At 49.9% G+C, this 21482-nt stretch overlaps 1 protein-coding gene across 1 annotated transcript; it reads right to left on the reverse strand.

Annotated features, from left to right (window-relative positions):
• Positions 1–924: 924 nt before the first annotated feature.
• TNFSF4 (TNF superfamily member 4) lies at positions 925–7617 on the reverse strand. Its single transcript, XM_076338196.1, has 3 exons — positions 7420–7617; positions 2971–3013; positions 925–1280 (listed from the first exon to the last, which is right to left on the reverse strand). Exons 1-3 carry the CDS (start codon positions 7615–7617, stop codon positions 925–927), a joined length of 597 nt encoding a protein of 198 aa, XP_076194311.1.
• Between the last annotated feature and the right edge of the window lie 13865 nt (positions 7618–21482).

Here is a 21482-nt window from a genome sequence, read left to right on the forward strand (position 1 = left end):
CCTCCCAGAGGAAAGGATGCGCAGACCTGCAGGTTTCACTTGGTCCATTAGAGAGAACCCACCAAGTCCAGAGTCTTCATGTTTTTCCAAATTTTTATGTGCCTGGATCATTTTTGGGTCAAGCCAGTCTGTGTGTGTGTGCTTGAAGGAGATTATCCTTCAACTTAACACCTCCAAGAGCTGGTGTCAAGATGTAAATGTCCCACCAGATATTCCCTTGGCTCAGGCTTCAGTAGTCTGCAGATAGCTGGAACAGCCAGTGGGCCTCCGCTCTTAAAAGCTGCTCCTAAAAACCTCATAGTTGCTGCAGGACCTGTGTTTCTGCTGTCCAGTGCACTCCTGTTAGTTCATTTCAAAATACCACCTTCCTTTTGTGGCCTTTACCTGTCAGAGAGCATTTATCTGCATCACAGCAAAGGAAGTCCCTTGCCGCCTCTTCCCTGTCTCCTGCCTTGCCAGGAAAAGGGCTGTTGAGCAGATCTGTTCTCCTCCTTCTCCAAATGGCTTCAAGACACTTGAGGTATCTTCCTGATTTACCAAACTTTTATTTTAGCAAATATACAGCGCATTTGTACTATATACAGATACTGTCAAGTAAACAGAGAAACCCAGGGTTTCTCTGAATATGAGCTAAGCTTAGGTGACTTTCTTTGGCTTTCATTTCTGTTCTCCTCAAGGGCTCCATGCATCCGTTTCTCCAGTGTTAGAAAGATCCATCCTAGGTAGCAAAACAGCTGCACAGAGCCCCAAAGAGATGAACACGGCACGCACTATATAAGGCCCATTTGCACTGTGATTTATCTGCACTCCAGCTGAGGCTTTCCACAGCCCCAAGGAAGGAGGCTGGAGCAGTCTGCCTGCACGAGTACAGCCTGTGAGAACAAACCTCCCACATGCAAATGGATTGGTAGGAAAGGCTGTACTTTACATGTTACATTTCAAGGGACTTATTAATAACACAAGGCTAAACGACAAATCCTTGATGGTGGCGTTGGAGCTGGTCCACAGGGTGATGTTATCTTGAGCAAACAAGAAGAGCACTGTGGTGAAATCTACTGCACTGCCGCTGTTCTGGACAGTTTGCTCGCAGAGGGTCATTCTGCTCTTGTCCATCTTCTGCAGTGTCAGCTTCAGCGAGTCCTCCAGCTCAGGGAAAAAGATAAGACCCTTCAAGGACACTAGGTAGAGGCCATCACAGGTGATCATGATGGAACCATTTCTGATCTGAATAGAGCCTAATTCAGCAGTGAGATTCATGGCTACTCCTTTGATGCTTTTACCTGGAATGGAAGAAAGCAAAGATGATGCCATGATGACAAATGTCTTCTTGGAAATGGATTGTTTTATATGGACTGACTGCAGGAAAGGTGGAAAAATATAGGAAAGGAAGAGAGTGAATTAGAGAATAGGGCAGACCAGAGCTAGAATATCATCTGCTCTAGACAGGCATCATCTACAGTGGAAATTTCCAGGTTCCCACTCCTGAGCAAGCTGTGCCTTTTGGACTACAACTCCAGTTTATATGAATTATTCCTCCAAGTTTCTATTTATGCACTATTTATTTACTGTATGTCTTACTTAAAATACAGACATGTAAGTAAAGCATCTCTGTGAGTTTAGGAAGCACAGGTTCCTAAAAAGAACAGAAAAAAAAGACAGTAAATAAGAAGAGGAAAAAGTGTTCAGAGCTGGAAGGAAGAGAAAAAGTGCTTTCTCTGGAGATGCTGGTAACATAAGTCCTTGTCTTTGGGTTGTTTTGTTTTGTTTTTTTAACAGCAGACAGGATAAAAGAGCAGCATAGAGACAGAAATGGAAGAAACAAACGAATACAGAGCAGATCCGGGAGAAATTAAACCAGAACTTAGCATGAAAGGTTTTCTCTTGGAACGAGCAGTAACGATTCCCAGGGCTATGCTGGAAATGTTTCCCTGCTGTGCTCCTGGGTTTTCGGCACACCAGCTGAAACCCCTGGGATGTCACCAGAAGGTCTCCTGGCAGACAACACAGCCCCTCTGGGCTGAGGCCAAATTTCTCAAGCTTTTTCTCTAGGAATGTGGGTTTCTGTTAGGTTGGACTCATTGCTACCTTACAATATTAACTGAAAGTAAAACTGTCAACAATATTTTTAGTAAGATTTAAGAACTTTAGTATTTGCTTCTATCGTTGAGGTATGTCATTGGACAAAACATCCAACGTAGTTGGCATGCAGAGCGCTGCTATTTCTGCTACCGTCTGTACGCTCGCTCGCTCTTCTCCAGGAAGTCATTTACATTTTTCATAAATCAGGAAATCATTGACTTGTTTCAGAAATACCCCAAGAGCATGCCACGTGTACTCAGTAAATTCCAAAAAATACTTTTCTCATTCTTTCGCAGAGTGAAAACTTGTTTTAGTAGATAGGTGAGGATTGCAGAAATCCACGCAGATTTTCAGGTTTTTTCTCCCGCTCTGGGAAAACCCTTTTGTTTGGTTTTGGCCCCTCTCCCCCCAGACAGCTCTCCTGGCACCTTCCTCCATCAGAAGAAATAGCCATTGCTGTGACACGAAGCTCTTAATGCCTCCGGCATTTTAGGGGCCACCGGCTGCCACGGCGGTCCCCGGGGACCGGGGTCGGTGCGGGGCAGAGCGGGGAGCCGGGAGCGCTCCCGGGTACCGGGGGGGAGCCCTCCAGGGGGGGCACCGGAGTACTGGGGGGTTGCAACGTAGGGAAGCCGGGAGCTGCCGCCGGGTACCGGTGTCCCGGGAGCCCCCCGCAGGAAACGCTGCGGGGAACCGGGAGCCGTCCGGTAACCGGGGCAGCGCTCCGGCGGAGCCGGGAGCCCGATCGAGGTGCCAGGGGAACGCTGCGCGGTAGCGGCTGCTGTACGGGGGCAGCGCGCCGGGGGCAGCGGGCTCGTCGAGGGGCCGGGGGCAGCGCTGAGGGGCCCCGGGAGCCCTCCCGGGGTGCCCCCTGCCCCGATGCCCACCCACCTGTGTACCGGATGTGGGTCCACGGCACTTCGTCGCTCCGAGGCTGAAAAAAAAGAAGATAAATCCTCGTTAACGCACCGCGCGGGGCCCTCGCTTCTGCCGCTATCACTTTCGTTTCCCCACCGGGACCGGGACCGGGACCGGGACCGGGACCGGGACCGCGCCTCCGAAAGCACCGCAGGCAGCCTCAGCTGGCACGGTTGCTGCTAGCCTGCTCTGCTCTTTACTTGCTTTTATGTCATTATTATAAAACAGGATTTTAGAGTGGTTCCTAGCCAAGTCCAACTTCCAGCCCGGTGCTGAGCACTCCAGAGCACACCAGGTAGTGTTGGTCCTGTTTAGGAATGTTGGTCCTGTTTAGAAAAACATCCTGGTGAACATAATTGAGTCAGATCAAACAGTAAGGAAGGACCTTGAGGTGCAGAGCCTCTTCTGCATGACCCCCTCGAGTCTGACTTACAGCCGGGGGTGCCTGTTTGCAGAGCTGGGACCCAGATGTGCCCCCGCTGTCTCGCCCTCCTCCTGCAGGGCACTGAGAGGTGGGTTTGGCTTTATGGTTCCCTGCACTTCGGGTCAGGCTGTTACTGGATGTGTGTCTCTCAGTGGCTCCCTTACAAGTGCATTAAGACACGTTTAAAATTGATTTGCATTGTATGAGTATAACAGAAAAAGTGAATGCAAATACAGAAGTGTGTATCTTACTGATCAGATACGCAAAACACCAAGCTTCTGTATTAGATTTTTAAATCTGAACTTTGCATCTCAAACCCATCTCTCATCTTAACCACAGGAGGCCCAAATCTGTAGTCTCTTCACAACCACAACACTTCAGCATTTTGCCTGATTAAAGAGTGAAAGGTTAGGCTTGCTGCTCCGTGTTCTTCTCTTTACCTATGCCATAGGTTTCCTAAGGGAGAAGGTGGGCTGGTGAGATGTGTGTTGGGCTGACTTTCATGTATTTGGCCTCATGTGTTACAGGAACAGAGCAGCCCCTTCACTCTGAGCACAGGGAGTGTTGGAACAGAGTAGAGAGTGAGCAGAGACATGCAAATAGGCAGGTTCAGTGCTGCACCCTGGTAAAGGCAAGCGGCAGGGGAAGGAGGTCGGAACCGGGCTGCCCTGTGCGGTCTGTGCCGGAGGATGAGGTGGGTGGTGGGTGCTGGTGGTGGGAAAGGTCTGCTCTGGCACCCTCTAGTGCTGCCACAGCTGATGCTCTGCCACTTGCTCCACTGGCAAGGCTGGATTTGACTACCAAATACAAGCTTTTATTGCACACTGGCTCTGGTGGAATTGTCTCCCCTGGCTTTACTGATCCTATCCATTGCCTCAGCAGCTTGAGTCTTACGCTGACTCTTTTTCTAGGCACCAAGTGCACGAGCATTTCACTCTTTGGCTCAGGCAGCTGGGATTTTCAGGTAGTTTCCCAAAAAGATGATAGCTAAGCACAGGACTGCTGAGCTTCTGAGGTCAAACAACATCCACTGCAATCTGTCCGATCTGGCCACTGGTGGACAGGGTGTATTAAACACAGACAGGTTGGGTGACGAACTTGTAGCAATTATAAGAATATCAGCCCCGTTGTCACCAATGCACATTACCTGTTTTACATATCTCTGCTAGTTATTGTGCGATCTCAAAGCACTGCAATTATCTACTAGTAAATTCTGCTGAGGAGAGGACATACCTGTAGGACTGGAAGGATGTCTGGGAGCTACTAAGTTAGTCACCCCTCTTTCTCTGTTCTGCCGTGCGGGAAAGGATGCCAGGAGGGCTGAGGGCACAGAGGTGCTCCTTACTGACTGCTTCAGATTTCCCTGTATCATTTACACACAGAGTTTCCACATCATTTTTGCCTGTTCTGGATCCCCAGACATGAGCCTTCCTCCTGGCTGGGACATTGTGTCTAGAGCCGTGCCACACAGCAGAAGTTTCAGGAATAGGATTGTACTGCACAAAGCGCAAATCTCGGGACTGTAGCAATACGCGCTGATTGTGAGGACCGTTGTGATCATGTGCCTGACTGCCTGTGTCATACAGATTGCAGACGACTGTGCACTGGAAGTGGGTTGTACCTTCTCCATACCAGGAGATACTAGGATTATGGCCGTATCTTCCTCACCTACATTAAACCTCTGCACGATTACTCCTCCTATACCTTTTCCTGCCCTGTTCAGGCAAAACCGTCCTGCAACAGGTCATTAGAAGCCTTTGAATTCCCAACAGCTGCTCAAGGCTTTTACCTCCCATGCATTTGTCGTCGGGGGGGGGGGGCATTCACACCCCCTGATTGCACCTGCGAGTGGCTTGCCATGGCCTGATCCCAGCTGGTGTGGCAAGAGGAGGTAAGTCCAGCAGAGATGGGAACTCACAAGCCTTGCAGATGTGAAAGCAGACTATCACTACCTTTTTTTTTAACTTGCTCATTTGGAAATCACAGCTGAGGCTTGCTCTCCAGGCAGCATCATGACAGAAACCAGATCACTGTCCCTTTTTGTTAAGCATGGTCTGGGCTGCAGATGCTGACTTTCCTGAGCATGTGCCATGACATTATTTGCACTGTGTTTTCACAGAACAGTCCGGGGTTTTTTTTTTAGGAGCCATGAGGACAATGGAAAGTAATCAAATATGGTCTTGCTATGAAAAAACATAGCTATTGTCTTGCTATTAAAGTTAGCATGGCTCCCTCCAGCCCTGGAGAGCAGAAAGAGACTCTTCCCAAGAACAGGGACAGCCTCTCAGTTTCTCCCACAGACCAGTGCACCCAGCCTGCCACTCTGATGCTACTGTGCCCCTACTTCCATAAAGTCCGTCTCCCTAAACTGCCCCAAGAGACAAGTCAGATTAGTACTGCTGCCTATTTTGTAGACATTTATATGGTCGGTTCACGGTTATCCTACTGAGCCCTGTAATACCAGTGCAATGAAATCCCCCCTTGTACAGCCCACGAGACCACTCCTGCACAGCATGGTGCAGTCAAAACAGGACACCACGGTTATCTGCTTAAATAGCATGTGTTTAAAACTGAAAAGGTCCTCTGGTGACTCCCAGGGCCTGGACTTTTCATCTGCTGCAGTTGCTTCTCCTCAAGCACCCTGTTTCAGTTGTTTCTGTTGAGGAAGGGAAACTCCAGACATGTACTGTGTCCCCTCCTCAGCTGCTGCTCTCTTGGGTTTGTAAGGCTCACAGGCAGCAATGCCAGCCCCTGCCATCTTCCTCTGGAGGAGGAGGATTTGAGTTAACATTTTTACAGAAGAGATACTGAGAGATGAGGAGTCACAACCAGAGAGTGACCCAGGAGAGGTTTCTGCATCTTGAGCAGTGTGATAGCTTGCCCTTCTCTGTTGGCTTCCAGTGCAACTTCTCTCTCCCAAAGTAGTGGAAGGAGAAGACTGAACTGAGTGAAAAGTGTTATCTTTCAGTGTTATCACGGTCATCATTCTGCAGTTTAATAATCACTGTGAGACTCGGGTCAGTGAAACTTGTGCAGAGCATGAGGGTTTTCATTAAACAGCAGAGGACCCAGAGCACGAGGCCATCCCTCCCTTGCATGGTTGCATGCCTGGCTTGCTTCTCTGCCAAGTCAGTGGGAGGAAGGAATGAACTCTGGTAAGACGAAGCACAACAAGCTTTAAAGTGGTACATAGCTCCTGGAGAAGATGTGGGAGGAGAAGTAGCTAGTGCATAAGCAGCACTGAAATAGCAGTGAAAGGTTGTTGACGATCCACCAGGCTGCAAACACATGAAAGAGGCAAATGTATTTGCTGCAATTTTTGCTAAAGTATTCCGAGTTTCAAGCGTCTCTGTTATTTATATTGTTTGCAGTGTTGTTATATGTACACAAAACTCTCTCTGGCCACATCAGTCTTTCTCTCTGCCATGTGTGTACACACACGCGCTGTCCTCTGCAGATATAGATGACTACTCCTAAAGCCCAGTATATGTGCCGGCTGAGAGCGCTGAAATGTTTCAGGGGCCTTGCTAGAGCTGTCACAAGCTAGCTTGTGACATATAGTACATTTTAAAAGTTCAGGAGATGTTTATGAGCAACCTGGGTTCTGACTCTTCCACGTGCACTTGTTGAAAGCAAATATCCACCCAGATGATCCCATTTAATTAAATGGAAATACACACGAGTCACTGCAAGTAGGGGAGGGAGCAGGAGGGAGGCAGACCTCCCTCCTCCAGGGGCTAGTGCAAAGAGCATTCTTGGAATGATCCCCCTTCCAGACAACCTGTCCCCAAATCCTGCACTGGGCAATACTGGATGTTGTTTTGAGGACAGGCAATGTAAAAAAAAAAAGAATTACAATCATTAAGGAAAGGATCAAAAACTTGTGGTTTGAATAGGGATAAACCTAAATCTTTTTTTCTTTTCTTAAAAAAAAAAAAAATAAAGCCCGTACAAAGCTTTACAGGCCAGCAGAGAATGGGTTGAACATGAGCTCTTACCGTTGAGGGTTGCAGAGAATCTATACCAAGGTAAATCAAGCAGGCAAGCAGTAATATCCACTGAGCAGCCGCGGACACGAGGTGCAGCGTGTTCCTAACCTGTCCTCTTTGCCAGCTCTGCCACTCATCCTCTGCAGGTTCCCTTTCACGATCCATCTGGTCTTGATTTCTCGGCTCTACATCTGGCTGTCCTTCCATCTCAGCCACACTGCCAGCAACTGCTGGGGAAGGGGCCAGGAGCACAGCAGGAGCCTGGAGGAGCAGAGGGCAGATGAACTAGGTGCTCCTGTCCTGGGAGCACACATGAAGTGAAGACAGTGCCTTCAGGAGACTGCTTTATGCACACAGAGAAGCAGGCGGGGGAACTTCTTTGTGACTAATCTGAATTTCCCCTTCCTTCCTTCCTTTCTTTCTTTTCTTTTTTTCTTTTCTTTTTTTTTTGTTTGTTTTTGTGTGAATGTGGGGGCTGATTTATTGCATCCCAGTTCAGTTTTGAGCAAGGGCCTTTGAAAGCAGATGTGTTTATGTCTTTCATAGCTTCAGCTGTGGATGTCTTGATATGTGATGTTTCCAACAATAGCTAAGATTTGGGTGGACAGTGCTTGTCTTCACTTAGTCTTTTGTCAGTAAAAGCTCTCATCTTTCTGTTCAGTCTCAGGTGGGGGGTTTATAGGGCTGGCTCCCTCCCTTGTTAGCAGCATATAATGCTGCTGAAATCTCTTCTGTAAAGAAGCAATGAATAGGAAGGGATGTGAGACAGGTGGACAGCATAAAGAATTTGAGACAAAATATGCACTTTCCATTTCTCTTCACCTTTGTCTTCTGACTTTAAAGCCATGGGATGCTGCACGAGGGAGCATCTCCCTAGAGGGAGAAAATGGAGAACTGCTCAGGGAACATCCCTTTTTGCACACACTGAAACCTGCAGTCCAGGGAATGCACTTGGAGGGGCACCCCTGGGCCATCCAGGCTTCCCTCCTGGAAGAGGGTTGCCTGTCCCTTGGGACACCATCACCTCCCCTTCGCTTGGTCTCCTTGTGACATTTGCTTGTGATGCACAGAACTGCTAAATGTCAGTTTTCTGCAGTAGGGACCATCTCCTGTGCTTATTCTGGGTGACAGGCTTTGCATCCTTTTTTTTATGGCAGTCCAGCACCACTCTTTCCACCACTCTTTTAGCCAGAATTTTTTCTGTTGTAAATTAGCATATCATGACTGAAGTCAGGCGCTGCCTCCTCCCGGCGAAGATTGAGCCCATTGGGAGTGTTATCATCTCTCTGTCTTTCAGGGATGAGTTGTCAGAAAGTTTCCTTTCTTCAAAATGTGCTCTCTCAACCTGTCACAAGGCACATGTCCTGACAAACATGTACTCTGCATGCAGAGGAAGCAAGAGTAATGTTCTTTCATGTGTTTTTCCATCTAGGCAAGGATATTTCCTATAAACATAAACCAAATGAAGGGGGGAGTACAGCAGCTGGGTAAGCAACCTGCCGTGAGGACACCCCACGCTTGCCACCCTTGTTCTTGAAAAATAAACTTGAGTTGCCAGTAGCTGGTGGATTGAGTCAGGAATACACTCTGGTATTTGTCTCTAGAGCAAACCAAAAGTCATGGAAACTTGCTGAAGAAGGTTCAGCTTTCACATTTTCCATTGGCACTTGAGTGTGTGGAAATTCTCGTCCCGCTTTCACCAGCGGCCACTCGCCAGGGCGTGCTGGAGCCCCCCAGCTGAGCCCCAGCCCGATGAGAGGCCCTGGGAACAACCCTAACCCTCCTTCCTCATCCAGAAATAAGACTGGAGCCGTGGCAAGGAGAGTTTGTGCTGCCTCTGAGCAGTTCCCTCTGATTCAGAGTGTGAGTTTGGAGGCAGGACTTTGACACCTAGCGGTCACACAGCGCCTGGGAGCCCGGGCAGCCCCGCAGCAAGCTCAGCATCTGCCGTGACTGGGCTCGGGCTTGGCCAAGCCCTGCAGAGGAGTGAAGCGATACCGTGGGGTACTGCGGAGGCCTGCTGAGGCTGGGGGGATGTGGAGAAGGAGATTGTTTGCTTCCGTGGATCTGCAACGTCCTGCCATGTCTAGGTGCTTGCTTAAAAGGTCCCCAGAAAAACATTCACCCTACTTGGACACCCTGGTGTCCATCCATAAGGGGCTTCGTGATGTGGGTGAGCCCACAGAGACTCTGGAGATGGGGAAATCTCAAATGTGGCTTCAGAGCAGCTTCCTCGTGGGGAACAAAGCCAGCTCTGGGTCCTTCCCCCATGGGCTGGGGTCTCAGCCGCCTGCAGTGCAGATGGATGGCAGTGGTCACTGGGAGGCTGGGACCCAGATGTCCCAGTCCCACAGGAAAGGCAAAACAGGCTTGGGGGGGGCTGTCTGGGCTGCGCAACGCCTGAGCAAATGCTTCCTCAAGCCCGGAGGTCCCTGCCGTGGGGATGTCTCAGGAGCAGTGTCCCCAGACCCCCATAACTTGCAGTCCCCACAGCTGAAGCTGCAGCTGAAGCAGGCAGGCACGGAGGAGGGCTGTGGGGCCAGGGCTGCCCCATACCTGCATTCGTACACGCAGCGAGAGCCGCCAGCGAGTGACTGCAGAGGCAGCCAGCTGCAGGTCTTGCACAGCCTACCAACAAACCTGTAGTGTTTCAGTGGGGAATCACTGAATGAGAGCGCACGATCATCATGCCACAGCTGCCTTCCTGGAAGAGCAGGCATTGCTGTGTATCAGAGCAGCTCTGTTGAGTGCAGCCAGCCTGGGCTGTTATGCCCTGTGCGCTCCCTCCCTGCTTCCTCCAGGAAAGGAAACTTGGTTTTGCTGTTTGCTGCTTAGTTTCTGCAAAAATGCCAGAATGCTGAGCTAAGATGTTCCAAACTCATGTGATCCCGTAATTCTCACATTTTGGGTACATGCCTTTGAACCAGAAACGAGCTCTTGCCCATCTCCATCTCCTCCCTCCCCGACTCTGGATCTTGCATTGGTTTTCTTTCTAAAACCCTTAAAAAAATGTGGGTGGAGGTTGTGCACATGTATTTCTGAAATAGCCTCGTCATTTCTGTACTCCCCCAGTGCAAGTGTCGCTCAGCCTGGGTTAACAACAGTGGTAGCACTGAGGATCAAAAGCTACATTTCAGGTAATGTATCTGGCATTGTGTCCGAAACAGGAAAGATGACAGCTCATTCAGAGGCATCATAAACACCTATGTACAGACTGTCTTTTGCGGTTTTGATCGCCTTCAGCTTGTCCTCCTGCCTTGCATATGAAAACCCAAGTGCATGCAAATTCAGTGGCTTTAGACATGTGCTGTCAGAGCCCCTGCTCTCCCTCCTAGAGGAAACCCTCCTGGCCTTTGGCACCCCGACACATCACAGGCTTGCTGCACACACCCAGCAGTTGCCAAAATTTGCTGCATTGATCAAAATTATTTTGGTCCTTCTTCCACAGGGACCCTAAAGATGGAGTCTCTTCGGGTTTTTCACAACCCTTTCCAGTCATCGTGCCATTCTAGTGACAAGGCAAGCAGGCAGGCTGAAGTGCCTTCGCAGCTCCATGAGCCTCTTGGCACTCTGCAGCAGACCCTGGTTACTTGGTCATCTCGGTAGTTTTCCAAAGAAATGCCTCTCAGTGGCACATGCAGCAACGTTATTCCAGCAAGTACTGAAGGAAACCGGAGTTAGTTGGCAGTATGGCTTGCTGGGGTTTTTTTTGACAACGATCCAGTATCTCTTACATTAGGCTGTCATTTCTGGGCTTTCCCAGACTGGGAAGCTGAGTGTTTTAAAACCTTGGCTAAAGCATGTTGGTCACAGTCAAGGCTAAATCCTGGTCATTGCTGCACCAGGTCTCAGATGCAGCTCGGAGCCCCAGCCTGCCAATGCCCCTGTGCCACAAGGCTGCTGTGCTCCAACCAGTGGGATGAGGCAAAGAGCATCTTCACCACAGACCACAGGCCCTGGCCCGTGCAGAGCACCCCATGTGTGGGAGTCACAGGGCGGGGGCCCGTGCCCAAGGCCTGGCAGCCCTTGCTGGCACCCTCCTCAATTTAGTTCCCATTTCCCGGGAAAGTGCTCTCACCACCCCAAAAGGAGGAATTGGGGAATTATATAGGAGAGTTTAACTTCTCAGAAAAACAGTGGAACAACTGATTGAACTGTTTGTAAACATCTAGAAGGAAAAAAGGAAATGAGTAGCAACCAGTGTGGGTTTCCAAGAACAAAACCTAATGTTGTCTTGTGGGGCAAGGAAGCCTCTTGGGCAGAGGAGTAGCTTTGGGTATTCACTTCAGTAATAGTTTTGACTCTCTTTTTCATAATATTCATGAAGCATGGTCTGTATGAAACTGCTGCTCAGCAGAAGCGGAGCTGGTTGAGTGATTATTGATGGTTTGTTGTCAAAATGGAAGGACATACCTTGTCCTCCTGGGACCTGCCCTTCTCCAATGTGCCCTCCACCTTGTGGATTCTCTGGGCCCTCTGGCAAGCCAAGCAGGAATGGGGACGTGCTCATGGGTGACATCTGGCCTGTCGGCTCTTGCTGGTAGTCTTTGCCTATAATTTAAAGGTTTGACCTCCACTTGGAATAAATTACCAGGAGAGCAGTGCTGTTGCTCTCATTGCTGCAGTCAAGTAATTACAACTTACACCCGGTGTTGGGCTGTCTTCTTGTGTGCGGTTGCTTATTTTCCACCAAGGCTGTCTTTGCCACGAGAATAACTGGTCACATGGTTTGATTTAGTAAAACAGTGGGAAATAGCAAAGGAAGCCTTACAGTTCTATAGGAGGGGGAAAAAAGCAGTGTTACAAAGGCAAGACTTTCATCCAGGTCCTGCTGCTCAGTGTGTGCCCCAGCTTTTGCCGTTTAATGTTTCCGTCCACTCCAGAAATAAAGTATTTTGTAACTAAGCCAGATTTATTTATCAAAGGTAAGGAATTTTGCCTAAAAAGCTTGTGGACTCCTGCTCCAGTGTCTCTGAACCACGTGAACTCTCTCTCACCCTTGATTTCACTTCCATGTGGCTTTTTCTTGCTCCTTGCTTATAGCCACTCTTTGGCTGACGTGTGTGTCAAGGATTTCTGCTAGCAGAGGCATTGAGCCAGTAGAAAGGTGTTTATGTTAGTCAGGCTACTTTTGGCAGTGTAAAATAGAGAAGGAAATTGTGAAAAATGCTGTGAAATCACAAATAAAAATTTTGACATTTAGGTGGATCCAGGATTTTGTGGGGAGACCCCAAAAGAGGAGCATCAGTACCAAGGTAAATCCTGCTGTGCCTCATCCCAGGGTGCTGCGCTGGGATTTTTCCGAGCAAGCTGCTTTATGGGAGCAGTGGGGTGAGCAGTGGATGGGTTCACCGGGGCACACCTCCAGCACCTGCTGGTTCCTTACTGCTGTGTGCAGAGTCGTTTTCCCTGGCTGTCACAATCCTCGGGCCAAGAGAAGGCTTTTTTCCAAGAGGACTCGATGCTGAGCTCCAGCTGCGCTGGGCACAGCAAAACCAGGCAGGATTAGGACCTGCCCCTCTGACAGTGCTGGCAGCTTTTCTTGGTGCTTAGGGACTGTGGCATGCCCAGCACCCCGGGCAGGCTAGGTGGCATCTGTAAGCGGGTACAGTGACTGGGGAAGAGCTGTGTGCTTAATGGAATTTTTTAACGGCAGCGTCATGGTGTTCAGCACAGCCCACGATGGGCAGCAGTGCAGACCTCCGAGCAAGCCAAAGTCGGCATTCCCTCAGCTGGCAGCCAACACATTTCACACCAGAGTTGTTAGGTTTCTAAAGGTCATCTGCTGCCCCCTTTTTGACATGATGGGAGATTTTCCATTGCTGGTGGTGCTCTTTGCCCCGAGCATTATCTCTTTCCAGTGAGCGGCTGTAGACTGTGCTCTTTTGTTCCTTGGAGTGGACTTCATTTACCACAGTATCAGCTGAGTGGGTAGGGGCTAAGCGTTCACTGTGGCACCTTTAAAAGGTCAAGGTGAACTTAGTCATACCAATGTCCCTTCCTTTTCCTCAGTAGCTGCTTCAGTCAGAAATCCCACCATACCATACCACCATACTGTAAGATATCAGGAGAGAAAATCAAATACATCTTTTGCCATTTTTCTGGTAAAGAGAAATAACAATCTATGAAAAAAATGAAATAATTCTACAGCTGACTTTCAGAAATGCAGCTGGTCTTACAGAGCTCCCCAGCTCAGCCAGCTCCATTCCCAGTCATTTTTGCAGTGTTAGAAACTCCCGGGAAGGACGTGAAGCCAATGATGCTCCAGGCACAGCTCTGCTCTGGGTTAAGGAAGTGGTTTTTCTTGCCTATCTGGTACTGTCATCATTGACCTGTCTGCCTCCCCTCATCACCCCCGTGGGAGTTTTTTGGCCAACAAAGATGCTCCCAAAGTCATCCCTCCTGAAAATGAGGTTTTACTGCAGCTCTTGATTCTTCCTGTGGGTATCTAACCTGTTCACTTCTTTTAAACGTGATGATAGGAATTGCGAGCAGGGTTTTGAGGAAGATTTGCAGGCAGAGGTACTACCTCTTGTTAGGTCCCTTAAATAGCTGGAGTGAAGCATGAGCGGATGGGTGGTGGGCAAGCAGAGACTGCAGTAAGGAGAGGGGGGGTTAAGAGCTGGTGACCTTTCTAGGACAGAGACAGGCTGGAGATTGCAACAGCTCTGTCTGCAAACCCCAGCCTCTACCATGTGTCCCTCTATCTTGGGGTGACTTGTGCTTTTTAATCAGTGGTGATGGCCTTACATTTACTTCAAACTGTTGCATTAAAGAAGTGGAGAAGGGTTAGACATCATTCTTGCCCCAGCCAAGCCCAGCGAGAAAGACCCACATGCAGTACCATTTCCTACTTGATGAGTCACTTCATCCCTTTGCAGGTGTTTTATTGGGATGACACAGTCATCCTTTCCTAATCAGGATCCATGCAATACCACTTCACCTGCCTCTCACCATCAGCTTCGTCAGCAAAGATTTATCCATTAGTTATAGAACTCCAGAGACTGAATCAAGATCTGATGTCAACAAAAGCATGTTGACCAGCATGATGCTTCATAGCATCTCCCTCATGGACAATATGAACTCTTTCCTTTTCTTGTTTTCTGAATATTGTTTTCTTATTTTTAACAGCTGTCAGGTTAAACTTCTGGCTAAATTATTTCCTTCACTGTTTCTTAAACACTTCTTAAAGAGCTCTAACTTTCCATTCACAGTCATTTAGTTTTGTTTTTTCCACCTGGTCAGTTTTACTCATAATTTCCCCTAATTTATATTAGCCCTTTTGAAACATCTAGTAGCTGTATTACTGGCTGGGGCTGCCCTCTGCTCATGCTGACTATAATCAGATCGTGGTTACTACTCCTTAAGCCCTGACCACTTCTTCAGCGATTATATCATCTTTACTCACTGTAAAAAGCACCAAATTGCATCCAGCTTAACAGTTTCTATATTAGGAAATGTCCATCTGAAAACTTTGGAAACTCTCCTGACACTCACCCTGGTCACACACAAGCCCCAACAGAGATTTTCCCCACAGTATCACCGTTTCCTTCTCTGGACCATGCGGGATGGAGGTTGCTGGGACCTGGTGCCAATCTCTGCTTTAATGCAGCAGACAGAAACAACCTGCTCTCAGTTTTCTCTTTTTATTCCTTTTATTTGCAAAAGACTGAATTGTCTAGATGCAGCTTGAATGAATGATTGAAAAGTTCTTATTACAACAGGGTTCCCATAGGTTTAAACTTTTACTTTTGGGTGAGATGAGAAAAGGTCCATATCCATATCGAGTGGTTAAACATTGGTAGAGTGGTTAAACATTGGAAGAGGCTGCCCAGGGAAGTGGTTGAGTCACCATCCCTGGAGGTATTTAAAAGACGTGTAGATGAGGCACTTAGGGACATGGTTTAGTGGACATGGTGGTGTTGGGTCGACGGTTGGACTCGATGATCTTAGAGGTCTTTTCCAATCTTAATGATTCTGTGATCTCCAAAAAGCAAGTGGTCCTTGGCCCCTTCTCCCAGGGTGCCCCCAGCAGATAGTCCTTGAGGCTTTCAGGCTCATTTAATGCCGATTGCACCGTCTTCATGGCATAAGCCAGTAACACAGCAGGGCAGGAAATATTTCCCAGCTGCTGTATAATTCTCTTACAGCTATAAAACAAGCGGCCAGGCCCTGTTTGCCCAGGGTTGTGTGTTGTAGCAGGCAGGAGGCCACATGCACTTGCAGGAGCAGCCCATGGGTGCTGTGAACAGGGGCGCCCACAGCCATCGCTTGGCGGTGTATTTCGGTATGCACAGGGGCTCTACAGATGAGTGCGTCCAGCCCCTCCACAGTGCCAGTTCAGAGGGCTGCGAGGCAGTATCGAGAGCCTCAAATGACTAACCCTGGCCGGAGGTTTTCTCTGTATTACACACAGTAGCACTCGTGCTCCAGCGGGCTTTAAAGCAGGGGACAGCACGAAGGCTGTCGTCGCAGCCAGAGTCCCCAGAGACTCTGGCCCCCTGCCCTTCCCATGCAGCCATCACACTGCCAGCCCCAAGGGATGCAGGCAGAAGTACAAGGGGTGCAGCAGTACGAAACCCAGGGGGCCCAAGCAGTCACCGATATTTGCAGTTGACCTGTGTTTGGTTTCTTCTTCACCTGCCACTTTCACTAGTCCTTAAGTGAAATATAAACAGCCCTGCCTAGTTTCTCTCCTGCCTAGTTTCTCCTGTAGAGACATGAACACGTCTGGGCTTCAGGGGCATGTTGGGGGCTCCCTTGCCTGCAGCCAGCACCCTCCACACCCTGGCCACCCTGGCAGGGCTTGTGAAGGGACATTTCTCTGCAGGCAGACAAGCAGGTATGGGTTCATACCAGTGTCCCGCTGGGGAAGCCTGTGCTGAGGTTGGTTTGTGTTAGGGTTTGCCAAATCTGGCAGCCTGATAGAGGTAAGGCTGCCGCAGATCTGACTCCCTGGGTCCAGCCAGCAGCGAGGCTGAGTGTGCATGCACACAGTACATATATACATACACCCGCAGTACATATATACAGATATACACACAGTCAGACATGCAGATCAGCACAGGCAGAAAATGCACAGTCCTCACACAAACAGCACCAGTGGCCTCATCTTGTTCCCCTTTCTGCCTAATCAGGATGAAAGCCCATTAGCAGAAAATATATACATATATACACACAATATAGATTCCTTCAGCTGCTAGTCTTAGACATACAGTCTCTCCAGTCTATCCTCCTGATTCCTGAGCCTTTTATCCTAGTTTCCAGCTGGCCTCGCTTGCTGTTTGCTAGCAATCACACACACCAACATAGCCACCCACACCCCAGTCTCTCCGGCTGCTGCCACCCCAGCACACTGGCTGCTAGGCCTCACGGTGCCCCTGCCGTCGCTGGCATTCCAGCCTCCATACACACCCGTGCACACCAAGCAGAGACCCTCACCAGGAAAATAGCTAAAGAGGGTTTAATAAGCAGACAGGACACGCCACAGTGATCAGGCACAGGGCATGGCCAGACAGGCACCTGAGCAGTCCGTTTTGTCCCCTTTTCCCTCTGTTTTCCAACACTGGTTCCTCCCCAAACTGCCTTGATCCCTCCCTTTCCCCCTGTTTGCTCCTTCCCCCAGACATCCCACAGTAAGTTCTGTACAGACTCAGAAGGCCCTTCCCAGCATCCAGTAATGACCCCCATGTGCCTTTGGGCAATCACCCTCTTTGCTGGGCAGATGGGGAGAGTTTCCCAGTTCCTCACCAAGGCAGATGCAGTAACCCAGGGGGTGTAGGACCACCTGCCCCCCCAGCAGTGTCCTCTCCCCCCTCCCAGTGCCACCAGACCTCACATGTTAAACAGACACTTGGAAGATTTGTTGCTTTTCATTTTCTTTCAGATAGCTACAACCCTCCAGACAGGCTCCCGTGCTGACATTAACAGCTGTTAAATATTTTCACTGCAAGACTGCAAAAACCGTAAGTTACAGCTAAGGGACTTGGTGACATCTTTTTCTTGTTAAATCATCTCTTCCTCATCCAGTGTTTAGGGATTCTTTGCTTTTTTAGTGTATGCAGGTTTTTTTAGAACCTTAAAAGACTGATTTTTTCAGTTGCATCTTCAGTACAGATACAGCAGATAACTCAGATCTGAGCAAGGAAGAAAGTTTATTCCCCTGAGACTACTTTTCCCTGCCAACACGCTCAGCGCCCTTCAAGGCTAGGGATGGGGGAAAGAGCCCAGATTACCTTGGTTTTTACAGCATTTCTTCTCCTTTCATGGCATCTGCCCTGGGCAGGAAGGGAGCTGCAGTGGCCAGGTCCACCAGCTCACATGGAAATGCACAGCAGCATTGGGGCATGGCTGCTGGGGTTCACCTGAATCCCATCCTGCAGGGAGTGGATCACCTTGAGAGGGGAAGTAAAGTCTCACTGTCCCAGCTCCATTCCCTTTATAGCTGGAGACAGCCTCAGCCGGCTCCTGATGCGTAATGAGCTGAGCCTGTCTCTTGTCGCTGCAGCCCTTCCCTGCAGGTCCAGCTCCTAAATGCTCTTTCCCAGCCCACGACATGCCAAACCTGAGTCCAGCTCTCCCATGTGGGGAGGTTTTTTGGTTTTGATCCCCTTCCCTGCAAAACAAGGTTTGCACACAAAAAAACTTTTCAGAAAAAAAAAAAAAGAAAAAAAAGCCTGCCTCTGCCTTTCTGTCCCAATTCTGAGTAACCTTTAGTGCCAAGAATAATAATAAATCTGTATTTTTTCCCAGGAAAGGCTTTCTGTGCCACAGTCACCTGGGCATGCAGAGAGGGCCACAGCTGGTGGCAGCACTGCCTGCCTCCCCCAGGCTCAGCAGCCCCGGGAGGAGGGTCAAACATGTGTCCTGCCCCCACGGGGCTGCCTGGGATGGGTCCCATGGAGGGGCAATGAGCAGATAAGACACACCAAGCAATGACTCAACACATAAATGTATTTCCTTTGAAACTCGAGCAAGAAAAGTACTTGCAAGCAATGAACACGTCTGAACATGCTTAACGTGTCTGAACGGGGGTTTAGCACCCAGCCAGGTCCCCACAGGGGCTTACCCAGAGCCAGGCTGCTCTCCCCACCACCCATCCTGTGCCTTCAGCTTGCGCCGCCTCTTCCACGCATCAGCTCCGAGATCCACCAGCGACGTCCCTCACTCAGACCAGAAGAAGAGTAATCATCTTTTCCCTTTGGACTGCAGTATTGGGAACAGGGCCAGGCTGGCGTGACATGGGTGTAAGCGAGAGCCAGCCCTTTCCAGCGGCCCTGCCTCAGGGCGCTCGCTTCTTGCCCCTGCTTCCCCACCACCCGCCTACATGGGGCAGGGAGCGACCCTCAGGAGAAGCACCTTTTTCTCCCCAGGCCAGCATCAGTGCCAACCACAGCACAGGATGTCTCTCACTCGCCGTCTCCCTGTGACTCAACTAGGTCAACCGAAGGCAGGCGAGCGAGCAAGGAGGCAGCCATGGTGCAAGCAGGAGTTTCTCTTCTCTTAATGCCACAGGCTCTCATCAATTTGGGACATTTTCCAGCCCTGATTTGAAGACGGGATCGATGGGAAATCTGTCCACACTTGGTCCGCTCTTGCACATACCCTTGGCAGCTCCCCATGGGCACCGAAACCCACATAAGCCCCGATGGGAGTGAGCCCACCAGCGTGCCAGGCTGGGGCCCTTGGCCGGGCGGGCTGGGACAGAGGTGAAAGTGGGCCACTGCCTCCAAGCTGGTGCCCCATCCTGCTTTGATGGTGGAATATGGAGGTACCCATAAGAGACCTAGCTGTGAGGTACCGTCACATCTCAAATGGTTTGTGCGGTGCTTTGCCAGGTTTCATGCTCACTTTCCCATCTTTCAGGAGAAGTTTCTCCCAGTCATTTTTCTATTTCCTCTGCTAATTTCTCTGTGGTTGTGTTGCTCCTGGCAGGTTTAGCACCATAATTGTGCTAATGGATAAATAATATTCATGGTTATGAGTCATCAATTGCACCATTACTGTCTACAAAATCAGTGTAGATCTGGGTGGAGATGCTGGTTAGTGCTGGAAAATAAAGCCCCCATGGCTTTATGTGGCACCCACACTTGTCTCAAGGTTGTGACGCGCTAGCCCTGCCCGGTGGGCCCCCCTCTCCCGCTGTGACACTGGAGTGAAGGGGGGACTTCTTAAAGCCACTGTCCCCATGGCATTTCATCAGGCCAGCAGGAGTGTTTGAAGAGCTGCCTTTTGATCCACTTTGCTTTCCAGCATTTGCTTGATATGGGTTTGTTGCAGTTTAACTGCAAAGAAATCAACACTTTTGCTGGAAAAAGACTTCTGGTATTTGGTGGCTGAAGAAAAAAAAAAGAAAAAAAAAATCCCAGAGAAGTTCAGCTGATAACGTGGTGGAGTCATCTGCGTAGTGCTGGGAGCGGGCGCAGTCATGTCTCTCCACCCATCATCAATACTGCTATGACTTGTGCAGAATATAGGATGGAAAAAACGAAAGTGCTCGAGTCAGCTGGAAATTTTCAGGCGGAGTGTGTGTCTGCAGGCACCGCCGCTGCCTCCCGTGAGCCCGCCACGACCAGCAGACCCAGCTGCGCAACAGCCCCTGTCCAAGAGCCGCACTAGGGTGCAAAAACTCCCCCTGCAGCCAGAGAGAGCCCCAGCCTCGGCACGGTGACCCCCAGATGGAGACAGCAGAGGTGGAGGGGCTGCTCCAGCCCCTGAAATGGAGACGGCTGGTTCTCCTTCAGCCATGTGTCCTGCTGAAATGGGAGCCGGAGGGTTTGTGGGGCTGCTTGAGACATAGATGCAGAGCAGGAGCTTTGGCAATCTCTGGCTAACTCCAGTTGCAGGTAGCTAAATGAACGCTCCTGTGCAGAGCTCCCCGTACCTTCTCACTGAAATTATTGATCTAGGCTGACTTAGACACATAGTAGGAGCCTGGGAGCCCCTACGCCTGACGTCCCAAGCCCGGGGCAGCATTGCTCCCCTAAGGCAAACACCCCAGAGCTAGTGGGTGCCGGCTGGTCCCTGTCATCTCAGCATGGGGTCCCTCAAGCTGAGCAGGGGTGTTTGATGCTGGGCATTGTGGGCTGGTGGCACTTCTCCACCCCATGCAGAGCCCTGTGTAGGCTTTTAATAATACGGTATGTATGTAGTCAAACACGGGGTAAAAATGCACTACTTAAGGCTGTGATTGTCCCAGGGTCAAAGCAAACCAACGCTTGCATCCCCAAGACTTTTGTAACTCTCCTAGACAACTTTAAAGGTGAAAAACCAAAACTCCAGCTGTCAGAGGCCAACAGGCTCCTGGGGTGGAGGGTTTCTCTCCGTGCTGGACACCAGGTCCTTGAGAGGAGCACTGCCTGCAGATCAGGGACACAGCCTTGTCCCCGGGGTCCCATCCTCCATCCTGCCCTCGTTGCAGGAGCCGCTCAAGGGCAGCTCCAAAGCCTGGCTAGAAACCCCCGTACTGCCCTGAGGCCCCAGAAAAGAGCCAAGCAGCCGAGAGCTGCATGCCCATGCCCAGCTGGAGCTGCCTCAGAGGGTCAGAGAGCCGAGAGCACCCAAGCCACAGCTCTCTGGCACCATGGGCAGCTGGTGTGCCCCAAACTACAAATTGCTTTGGCAGATCTTATTTTTGAGCAGTCTTTGCCTTTACAGGGAACGCCGGACCCTCTGTCTCCATTTGAGAGCTGTAGGGAGGAAAACAAGCTGGTTTCCTTGCCGGGCAGTTTTGCCATGCTGATAGGAAGCAGGAAGGAATTTCCCTGGCGATGCCCCAAACACAAAACAGAGAGAGCTGTGGCAGGGGAAACCACTGAAGTGAGCCCTGACACCTGCGTCCCATCCATCTTGCCGTGAGCTGGCAATGCGGCAGTGCTGAGCCCACTACAACCACTGCCCAGCTCGCCCTCCCCTCTCCACTGGTACAGATTTTCATGCTTCTTTCAGACCTCTTTTCAAGCTGATGCCTTCTGGGCTCAAAAAATCTCTTGGCAATCTGCTGGGCATCAGTTAATCCAGTGGATGATCAGTTTAAGCAAACTTAATCACTGCTAAATGCCGCACTGCATCAC

The sequence above is a fragment of the Aptenodytes patagonicus genome, chromosome 5, assembly GCF_965638725.1.
Source record: "Aptenodytes patagonicus chromosome 5, bAptPat1.pri.cur, whole genome shotgun sequence".
Taxonomy (NCBI): domain Eukaryota; kingdom Metazoa; phylum Chordata; class Aves; order Sphenisciformes; family Spheniscidae; genus Aptenodytes; species Aptenodytes patagonicus.